This window comes from Furipterus horrens, unplaced genomic scaffold, assembly GCF_987537825.1.
Source record: "Furipterus horrens unplaced genomic scaffold, mFurHor1.1.pri manual_scaffold_8, whole genome shotgun sequence".
Lineage (NCBI taxonomy): Eukaryota > Metazoa > Chordata > Mammalia > Chiroptera > Furipteridae > Furipterus > Furipterus horrens.
Window position 1 is genome coordinate 56,107,537 of NW_028327178.1, and position 11,553 is coordinate 56,119,089.

General features: G+C 42.4%; 1 protein-coding gene across 7 annotated transcripts in view; it reads left to right on the forward strand.

Annotated features, from left to right (window-relative positions):
- LDLRAD4 (low density lipoprotein receptor class A domain containing 4) overlaps positions 1-10,637 on the forward strand; it is a 564,232-nt gene extending 553,595 nt beyond the window's left edge. For all 7 annotated transcript variants that reach the window (XM_090285860.1, XM_090285864.1, XM_090285861.1 and 4 more), the window contains 2 exons: positions 7,104-7,157; positions 8,675-10,637. In XM_090285860.1, coding sequence (XP_090141986.1) covers positions 7,104-7,157; positions 8,675-9,205 — 585 coding nt within the window. In that variant the 3' untranslated portion in view covers positions 9,206-10,637. The remainder of the gene's footprint in view (positions 1-7,103; positions 7,158-8,674) is intronic.
- Positions 10,638-11,553: the final 916 nt, after the last annotated feature.

Genomic DNA, 11,553 nt, shown 5'->3' on the forward strand with positions numbered 1-11,553 from the left:
AGTTCTGGAGATGGCTGGTGATAATTGTTGCAGGACAGTGTGAATGTACTTAATGCCATAGAACTGTACACTTTTAAATCATTAAAATGGAAATTTTTATGTCATGTATGTTTTACCACAATAAAAAAGAAAAACTAGTCAATTTTTATTTCCCTTTCACCATCCCCACACACACACAAAAGAAAGAAGTGTCTAATGGTCAAATTTTGGGAAAAAAATCAGTCATGTTCTAGGTCTGCAAATAACACTGTTGGCATCATAAAGATCAGGTGATTTTTTAAGAAATCTTTACTGCAGCTATTTTAGTGTCAAGCAGATTCAACTTATGGGAAGTTTTTCTGTAAATGTAGCTATTCCTTGACCATTAAGAGGAGGAAAATACAAAGCAGATTCCTCAAGTGTAAAAGAATCTGAAAATGCATGTTTTAGCTCACAAGATTCAGAGCTGTTCTGTGTCCCTTTTCTGCAAGATGTAGATTCAGTAGAGCCCCTCGATGACCAGCTAGCTCCTCAGGGTGGTCCAAGGGATTCATAGGCTGGGTTGCCATGGCTGTGCTCTGGAGGCAACTTGCAGGGCACTGGATGTTATGATTCAAAGTGTATTACACTTAGCACAGGAGGCAAACTATACATGTGCACTCATGCATGTACTATGGTTGTGCTTTTTGTGGATCTAGGCTGGGTGACAGTGTCACAAGAAAAAGACTCCCCCTTGACATGTTTACTACAGTCCAAGCTCTGCCTATGACTTGTAGATTCAGAAGAAAAATGTGGTCATCCTACTCAAAGATGGTCAAACATGAGTGAGTGCCTGACCTTGACTAAATTAACATGAAAGTGACAAAGATTCATTAAACATGAAGATTTCATTTTAGCAAATAAAAGAAGATCCAAGAGAAAATAAAAGCTTGTCACAAAATTGAATGCTATAAAGTTCTTTCTTTTAACCTGTCTACTGTCTCCCTGCTTTCACCTCATGACATTAGAAGGAGCAGCACAGGGTACAGGTAATGTCTGTTTAAGTTTGTATTCACGGTGGTGCCTTCAGTTGGCAGACAAATGCCAGACAGAGCTCAGGATTTAAGAGCACAGAGGGTCCTTATGCAACTGTGGGCCTTTGTTCTTTGTAGCACTTGTGAAGCCATGGAGAAGAACTTTCCGTGAAGAGTCTAATGGGCGCTGCTGGTTTCAGCAGTCAGCTTCCAATCATAGGAGAAAGGCCCTGTGAAGCCTTGCCCGTGCTTTCAGCTGTTTCATTCAGAACACCACTTTTTGAATAGGTGATATTGTAAATAGACAAAGAAACAAGGAAATTTCAGTGAACTTATTATTTTAAAAGAGAAATTCAAAATTATCCCCCCTTTAGTTGTAATATCAATGGGTAATCATTACGTGTAATGTTAAGAGATACCATATACTGAATACCCATGGGCAAGGTAGCATGCTAAGGAATTTATATACAGCGTGGCACTTGAGCCTCAGAACAACCTCCTTTTACAAGTGATGAAGATGAGGTTTGGAGAAAATAAGTAAGATGCCTGAGGACACAGATTGAAGAGTGGTGGGCCACGATTCTGGCTTACGGCTTTCCCAGCTCAGAATCCATTTGCCTTTCCAGAGCCTCACTGTGATGAAAACAGTGTCATCCATCTGGGTAATATTAAGTTGTCATCATATATTCACCCTCTTGTTACGGAGTTTTGGTTGCAAGGAGAAAGCTAGAGAGTAAAAAACATTGCATGCAATACAGAGAGGGACATGAAGCTCACCTTCTTCACCCCTAAGACTGGATGTCCTTCTTGTAAGCTTCCTGGAACAGGTGTGACAGTCCCCTGTGTGTTCTGCTCAGTTTTAATGTGTGTATCGAGTAACTGGTACTAGTAAGATACAACATGAGTGATTGAGAATAATATACCTTAAAAATAGGCTAGAATTAATTCAAAGTAATCCCTAGAATAATGTCTTGCTCGCTAACTCACTTGCATTCCAGAATGCTTTCTTTTTTTTTTTTTTTTTTTTTCAGATTTAATGTGTTTTATTGATTAAAATATTACATTTGTGCCAATTTCCCTTCCCTCTACTCCCCTCCACCCGGTGGCCCCCCTCCCTCCAGTTGTCCCCCCCTTTTAGATTATGTCCATTAGTTGTGCATACAGTTCCTCCCAACCTCTCTCCGTCTATTCCATTCCCTCCTACCTTGATCCCCAATTCCTATATCATCTCCCTCCCTTTCCCCATTCCCCCTCCCTGTTGACCTCCCCCCAATATGCTTCCCGTACCCACAGTTCCTTTTCCACTCTCGTTGCCTATTTAGTTTGCCTTAGTTTCATCTCCCTAGCTTCTGTTTTTTTAAACCAGTCCCTTTAACATCTCATATAACAGTGGTTTGGATCTAATGAACTCTTTCAGTTTTATTTTGTCCTGGAAACACTTTCTCTGTCCTTCTATTCTGAATGACAATTTCGCTGGATAGAGTATTCGTGGTTGTAGGTTTTGGATTTTCATTACTTTGAATATTTCTTGCCAGTCCCTTCTTGCCTGTAGGGTCTCCCTTGAGAAGTCAGCTGATAGTCTAATTGGGACCCCTTTGTACATAATTCTTTTCTTCTCTCTTGCTGCTTTTAAGATTCTCTCTTTATCTTTAATTTTTGACATTTTGATTATAATGTGTCTTGGAGTGGTTCTCCCTGGGTCCAGTCTCTTGGGAACTCTCCTTGCTTCCTGGACCTGCAAGTCTATTCCCTTCCCCAAGTCTGGGAAGTTCTCCTTTATTATATTTTCACTCAATTTTTCAAGTTCTAGTTCATCTTCCTCATTCTCTGGCAAACCAATGATTCTTATGTTGGGCCTTTTATAGCTGTCCCAGAGGTTTCTGATCCTCTCATTGTTGCTTCCCATTTCCTCTCGCTGCATTGGTTGACTGCTTGTTCCTTCTCCATATTCCAGTTTGTTGAAATGAACTCTGGATTTTTTCTCACCTTCTATCTCGTATGCGGTTTTGTTCCTTTCATTATGAAATTTTTTCGCTTCTTTCTTATCTTTTTCCTGCTCTTTTGTGAATTCTGTAAGCCACCTGATAACAATGGCCCAGAACTGAGCCTCTGACAGGTTTCTTATCTGTTCATCTGTCAGGTTCTCTATCTGCTGTCTGGTGAGTTGTGTCACCGGTATTTCTATAGTTGTCTGCCTCATTTTGACAGATGCGTTTTGTTTTCTTGGGCCGGCTGTCCGGGGCAGTGCCTGTGTACTCGTAATGACCCAGCGACCGGCGGGCGCCGTTTGGCGTCACAAATCAGCGACCGGCGTCTGCCTGTCCGCGACCTATTTCGCAGCCCTGTGTTGCTTTCTTTGGGGGCTGGGGTCCAAGATGGATTCACACAGTTATTCAGCTAGGAGACCGGGATCCGTCCTCCCGTCCCCCTGGGCCTCACTGTTCAAGGCGATGCGGCGGCCGCTCTCCCCAGCGCCAGAGTCGCGCACCGCCAGGGGCTTGCGTAGCCGGGACTCCTCGCCGGGGTCGCACCGCCAGGGGCTTTCGCAGCCGGGATTCCTCTCCGCCCGCCTCTCCGGGTGCGACTGCAAACAGCACTGCCCTCTTTAACTCTTACCTGCCCAAATGGCACCGCTGGTTTATAACTTCATATGTTGGACTTCCGTGTAGTTTTATTTTCTGGAATTTCTAGTTATCCTTTGTTTTGAAGTAGTTGTATTCCTCTCTAGTTGTAGAGGGAGACCTAGCGTGTCCATCTAAGCCTCCATCTTGGCCGGAAGTCCCCCAGAATGCTTTCTTGAGTGGAACAAAGGGATCAGAGTGACAGCTTAACCCTACCCCATGGGAATGTGCGGCACAGTACCCGTTAGATTATGTATGCACATTATCTCACATGTTGCAGTGGAAGAGGATTGAGATCTGCTGCCAGAAAGTACTCAATAGATGTATAGTGAAGTAATGGCTGAACAGATAGTAGATGCTCCCTTTTCTTTTGGTTGGTAATATTACAAGGAAAACAGCTGTAAGAAATAGGATGAATTTAAGCCTGTATAAAAATATTAGCAAAATTTTGTTCCTATTGCTCAAAATTCTGTGAACTAATTTAAGTATTATCTTCTTTTACAGCTTATTCTTCGTGTAACATATTGTAACAATATAAGCATTGGCCAAGAACATTAAAACTTTTATTGTTAAGATAAAAATTGATTCCATAATGAGGATCCAGAAATGCGGCCATTTGACTAGTCCCCTTCTCTTTGGAAATGTCATCATTAGCATTTGGAGATGAAACTGAGAGGTTTAGTCAAGGGGGCCAACATCTTTGAATTCAGCTCTCCACTGGCTCTCAGACATTATAGGCTGACTCCTTGGAGGCATCAGCTCGTAGTCAAAGGAATTCATCTCACCAAAGAGAGCCAAAATCAGTGGGCTCTTCTAGCTGCATGCTAATGAAGGCTATCTGTCAATGGCAGTATGGGACAGCCCAGAGAAGAATGACCAGAGCAGGTTGTGGCATGAGTGCATGTGCAAAGCAGTTCTCCTTCCATCAAGATGACTAGGATCCAGCCTTTCTAGAATTGTTGTCATATTCCATGTCTGCATTCTTTACATACCAGTACAGGCACAGAACTGGAATGACAGCTTTCTGGGCTGCTGGCGTTAAATCAGTTCCACCATGGCATCTTAAAGATCTTATAGTTTTAATGACTCCTGTGAACCACATGGGTGAAAGGCCTGAAAAATCAGTGTCCCATAAGCGTGAATAAATTAGAGGTTGTGGGCAATTGTCAGTTAAATACATCCTTATTAAAATAGTAATGGTGGCAGTAGAGGGAAGTGGAACGTGAAGGAGAGTGGTAAGTTGATGAGACCACAGCAGTTCAAGGAATGAGAGGTTTGAAGGGGAGGTCCACGAATTCCACTTTAGACATGTTTACTTTTAGGAGTCTGTTGGAATCCAGGAGCTCCCCCCCCCCCCGCCCCACGTGCACCCAACACTCCTGAGCTAGATGCGCTTGAAGTTCGGTAGACACAACCCCATGAGGATTGCCCTGTAAGCTGTGGTGGGAATGAGGTGGCCTAGGGAGATTCCTAGAGGAGAGGGGCTCCGGACACGGCTCTGGGGAACTCCAACATTTACCCAAAATGCAGCTTTAGGGGTACCTCCCAAAGAGCAGGCAAAGTGGCAGAAAAGTCAGGGTGTGAACCAGGAGGGCAGTATCTCTGGGGTCAGTGAGAGGGCCTAGTGCTGCTGGAAGGCCAGGTGAGAAGAGGGCCAAAAAGTGCCAAATGAATTTAGTTAGAAGGAGGTTGAGGTGAATTTGATGAAATATAAGATTGAGTTTACAGGGCGTAATCTCTTTAGGCATTTTTCCAGTTTTGCTACTTTCTTGGGGAGTAAAGCCATTGAGGATGGGTATTGCCTTTTTTAGAAAACGTGCAACCCCTGGTTTCTGCGTGATTTCTGGTGTTTTATTTCTGGCCATTATGCTCTCCAGTGTGCTGTAGCCTGCTGTTTTTACTGCTGCCTGTTGCCAGGTCTCTGGATGGAAGGTTAGAGCTGACATCAGTGAGGTTGCTGGTGGGCAGGAGAGGCATCAAGCTCCATCTGAAGAAAGGGAGAGTAGCTAGGGCAGAATTGAGTCTTAGAAATATCCGAGGATGAGTTTTTATGCCATTTTCAACTTGAGAGTTGCTATAACAACCCAGAACTAGTGATTATTTCACTTTGATCCAGAAGAACACATGGTCAGAAGTACTGTGCAAGCTGCCTTTGTCCTGTGAAGGGTTGCCCTGGGTGTGGGTCAGCCACTTCATTAGATGCAATTCGATCTGTCACTTGTCATCAGGCCTGAGTGGTAATTGCCCATTACATAATTTTATAGTCAAACCTTCAGCCCAAATTTCCTTTAAACGCTGCTGGATCTGTTTATATTTTTGCTGCTGAGTCCATGATATCCTACGGGTATCTTAGAATCAGGTTGTATGTATTAGACAAACACCCTATTGTCCAAATGGGGTTTTTGTATTAGAAGGCTGGTCTATAAAAGAGAACAAAAGGGAGCAAAAGAGGCTTAGGAGTGTTTTTAGGAGTGTTTTACCTCACAGGCCTTCTTGTGGGTGCTTTCAAGTTCTCAGGCAGCTCAGTGATTGGACAAGTTCATGTATGAATATTCCTGGGAATCCAAAAATACAGACATCCCACTCCCGCATAGTTCTTTTTATTACAATAACAGACCTTTACCTAACAGCCCAACAGACCTTTGCTAGTAACCAACAATTTTGGTTTAAATGGGAAAACATAATGAGTGCTTTGTAAACAAGTAAATGGTGTTAGAAATGATTCTTAATAATGTCTACTGTCTGCTTGTCACCTTGCCAGTCTAGTCAAACATTTTTTTCCTTTTTATATTTTATTGATTATGCTATTACAGTGGTCCTTATTTTCCCTCTTTGCCCTTCTCCACGCAGCACCGCCCCCACTCCCTCAGGCAATCTCCAGACCATTATTCATGTCCATCGGTCATACGTATAAGTTCTTTTGGCCAAACATTTTTGAAAAATGATGTTAAACAACTAGATGTCAAGTCACATCTGCCTTGGGAGTAAAGGAACTGAAGAATAAATTGACTAGAAGACGCTTAAAGGGCATTCAGGCTTTGGAAACTCAGTTTTGTTTGAAAGCCAACCAGTGTGGCTGAACAGCACCAAATCATAGTTCAGAAGTGCTGTGGCTGGCACCTGGCCAGCTGTGGTAATGCACATTTGCATAAGAGCTTAATTCACCCAGACTCTACCAAATCTAGCTAGTGATTGAATGTGGTTTGATGACCTTTGAAATGTATTTCAAATATACAGTGTGTAGTTTGAAAGATGTTTGACCTCAAATCCAATCTATCTCAAATCTGGCTGAGACCTAAAATTTCTAACTTTTCCCTTTGGTCACAGTTCTCCTTTTAGGTGTTCGGTGTAAAAAGAGGACTAGTTCTTTATTGTTCTCTGTGTTAAACAGGTCTGCTACTATCAAAGAGGAGTGTGGTTCCCTGATTTTAGGTGCTACTGCATGAAACTAACGATTTTCTTGTGGTGTCTCCCTCCCACCCCCTGCCAGGAAGGACGATTGTGGCCTTCAGACAGCTCTGGTCCTCAGCCAGGTGCCTCAGAGGTAAGAGATTGGACAAGGGAGGGTTAGAGGGGGCTGGAGGTGGCTGCTGAACCCAATGTGCATAGAGGAGGGATGGAGGGAAATAAACCATTACAACAAAATAGGTGGAAAAGCAAAAAAATGTATGACAATGTAGATTAAGAAATAACATTCAAATTAACGTGTATGCCTATAACTTTGGTTTTAAAAGTGGGAGAGGGGATTTTTAGACTCTCCTAGGGACTATTTATGCTAGTCTAAAGCTCCCTATCGAAAACAGGTTGAGAATTACTGATCTTTACGTGACCCCATATGTTGCTAATAATGAGGCTTTGGCAGAAGTGGGCATAGTTTATAAATAGAGTATGATTTATTTCCACCTCTTCAAGTTTAATAGTATGCCTTAAAAAGAACAGAATTTTTTGCCTTTAAGTTAAAAATATGGTATGTGAGAAGTCAATGGATGGATAAACACACACATTATTTTTCCTCTAGAAGAACGGATGGTGGAATAGATGAGAAGACTATGTAAGAATTCATTTTGGAAAAAAATCTATAATCATATTTACTTTGGAATACAAAACATTTTTCATGTGAGTTACTAAAAATAACTATAGGAAACTTTTGTCAAGAAATAACTGGAAAGGTTTAGAGACCAGAAGGAAAAAGAAGTCACTTATTCCATAGATTCCTAAGTACTTGATAGGGCAACAAGCTCCTATAAATAATTCATGAGTTGACCCAGTGCCTTCTACCTGTTCTAAGAACCATCAGGTGAAGTTATAACTTATATTTACAATGAAAACTCTGAGCCACTCCCCACTCTTCTGAATAATAGGTGGGAGAGTGGGAAGGGACCTGAAAAAGCAGGCAGGCCTGTCTTCTAACTTTGTATGTAAAGGAGTGGAGGTCATGTGGTGAACAGGACCAGAGCACCTTCCACATAGCACTCTTCCGCTATGTTACTCTTTACTCTGGAAGTTACTATTGTATTTTACTTGACCCAGTGGGAAACGTACACATAGCATACACAGTAACTCCCATTTAATCCAAATTTTCAGATAAACACAATTCTCCATTGTTGAACCATATTGGATAAACTAGTTTGGCAAGGTGAGTGGTCTAATTCATGAAGAATAAGAAAACTACATTTATGGCCCTGGCCACATAACTCAATTGGTTAGTGTTGTCCCTATACCCCAAGGTTGTGTGTTCAATCCCCAGTCATGGCACATGCAAGAATCAACCAATGAATGCATAAATAAGTGGAACAACAAATCCGTTCCTCTCTCCCTCTCTTTCTTTTTCCCTCTCCCTCTCTCTCTCTCCCCCTTTCTGTCTCTGTAAAATTAATACATTAAATTTTTTTAAAAACTACTTTTTTTTTTCTGGGATAGTCTTTTTCTGTTTTGTTGGGGTAGAGGTGAGGTTTCAGACAGGTGAGAGAACACAGACCAAGTACGAATTTTCTTGATATCATTGTTTATGATCGTTATTGTCCCAAGAATGTCTTCAAGCCCTTACTCTTTTCCTTGCAGATCATGTACGCCCCTTGGTCTAGAGACAGGTTTACAGCCCCATCCTTTATCCAGAGGGACCGGTTCAGCCGCTTTCAGCCCACCTACCCCTATGTGCAGCACGAGATTGACCTTCCCCCCACCATCTCCCTGTCTGATGGGGAGGAGCCACCTCCTTACCAGGGGCCCTGTACCCTGCAGCTCAGGGACCCTGAACAGCAGATGGAACTCAACCGAGAGTCTGTGAGGGCACCACCCAACCGGACCATATTTGACAGCGATTTGATAGACATTTCTGTGTACAGTGGGGGCCCATGCCCACCCAGCAGCAATTCGGGCATAAGTGCCAGCACCTGCAGCAGTAATGGGAGGATGGAGGGGCCACCCCCGACGTACAGCGAAGTAATGGGCCACTACCCAGGAGCCTCTTTCTTCCATCACCAGCACAGCAACATGCACAGAGGGAGCAGACAGCCATTTCAGCCAGACAGTTCTGGGAGCACAGTGGTGCCCATCCAGGGCAAAGACAGGAAGCCTGGGAATCTCGTCTGACCCTCTAACATGCACTTGAGTTGAGAAGAAAGAAACGAAGGAGAGAGGAGGGCTGCACAGCTCCTCTGCGCCCCAGCACAGTGCTGTTGAGTTTTACGTGCTAAAACTAAGTAAAACCAAATGTGCAAATGTGGTCTTTGTTTCTGATTCCTTTCAGGGGAATTGCATGCAAACTAGACAGAAATAATACAAACTTCCATCTGGTCTGACCATAAACAGTGTTTATTTGGGGGGCAAGCATCTGGAGGGGGGATGGTTTTGCAATGGGTGGGCATGGGAACACAGAGAAAGGGATGCTTTGAAGATATCATGAAAACCCAGAGGTATTTGATTTATTTAATTATGAAAGGAAACTGCAGAGAAAGAGGCCAGAATGGCCTGTTTTATAGGTAACTGAATAAAGAAGGAAGCATTATTATATATTATCATGGGGAAGAATTGGCCAGTTTGCTTTTTCTCCCAAGGTGTGGAACTTTTATTTTGTTTTAAAAATATGATTCAAAATTCCTGTTTTTTTTGTGCCAAGGTATAAAGTGGAGAAAGTTAGATGAATGCGAGGAGTTAATTTGTATTGTTATGATGATGTGTTTTTAAAAGTTGCACTATCTTAATGTTTAAATATATATATATAAGGGGACTGTTTTATGTGACATTCTGTATGTTGTCTTTTCACCTGTGGATTATTATCAGGCCCAAGGACTACCCTAGAGTGTGCCCATAATCATGCCAGAAAAGATGTTTGGGGATGTAGCCTAACATGCCAACCTATGTAAACCAAGAAAGTTGTTATTATTGTAAGAAGTTGCATCAGATAACAGTGCTTCTCTGAAGCATTTGGAGACTTTTGGATGGAAAATGGGAAATACTAAGTTTCAGTATTTCTGACTTGTTAAGTTAGTCTGCTAGTCTTAGGCTGCCTATTTTATTAAAAATGAACCTGACACATGAATTTATGTGTCTAGTATTATGCAGCTGCCCTTGTCCTTCAGCAGTGCAGTTTCTTCAGTAATTTAGATTTTTTCACTGTAGCATGAATTATACTCAGATACATATATTATTTTATGCAATAAATTGTTTAAAATGCAAGGTGGTTATTTTTAATACTGTTGAAATAATGTGACTTCTAAGTGTATTCACATCGTCTCTCTCCTTTCATGGACAGTTCAGTTCAGTCCTGGACAGCTGGTCAGTGCTCAGAGGCTCTCAGCAGTCACTCCTCATGGAGCCACCCAGCCTTGGTGTGTGAGTGATGCCAGCAGTGGATTCTTCATGCATAGGGAGGCCCAGAATTGACAAAAGAACACCACACTGCTGAGCATGACAATGAGCCGTTACACTGCACTAGTATTGGTGCAGCATTCTTAGAGGAACTCCTGTGGGAGTTCATTCAGCCTTTGCAGTGGTGGCCAGAACTGGACAGTCAGTTATAGAAAAGTACATGGCAAGGGAGTGACTTTAAAAGCACAGGATAAAAAGCACAAGATGCAGTTAAAATGCAACTAGAAACTAATTTTAAATAGTTTTAATATCCCTTATATTTATAAATTTTTGTCCCTATGTAAAATGAATAACTTTCTTTTGCAGAAGAAAGCATCTGACTTTTATAATAGCAACAGCCAATAAGTCCAACCAATACCACACCATTGCCTGTAGCAATGGCCTGCTCTGTGCAGGTTAGGACCCTTTGGCCTCTGCGTGTAACAAAATGGACAGGAATGGTGACTCAGTGACTCTGGTCTGTAGTTTTAATGCCAAATAACACGTGTGTTTTTGAGTCTATCTGTGGGTCACTGAGGTGATTTATCAGTGAGGTGTCTGTGCCATTGGCTGAGTGCTGGAGAGACCGTTCTGAACTACAAGTCCTATTTGCTGCACTCTGCTTGTTCTTGTTCTTCTCTTGGTTGGTTGCTGGTTTCTGTTCTATTGTGAGGATTGGACTCTTCATTAGTTTTGTTCATTTCACCAAGTAACAACCACAAAACTAGTCAAACTCAGAGAGAGAGAAAAGGTAGGCAATAGTTGGCACTCATACTTCAGACTCTGTCTGGAAGCGTGTCCATTGAGAGTCACAGTGGGAATCCCAAGACTGGACAGCGCCCTGGGAGTCTTGACCCAGTACTAGAGCCTCCTAACTGCTCAGAACATTACCTGCATCACAAGCCTGTGCTTGAAGGAAGCTGGCAATCAGTATGGCATGAAGCCCATCTTATGCTGTCAGGGGAAGATTAGGAAGTCCTTATCCAGTCAGGACCCCATTGGTGGAATTTGGGGATAGATTATTGGTCAGGTGTCCCCTGACAAAGTTAGCTAATGATATAATTCCAAACCTTGCCTGCAATTTTGGTGAA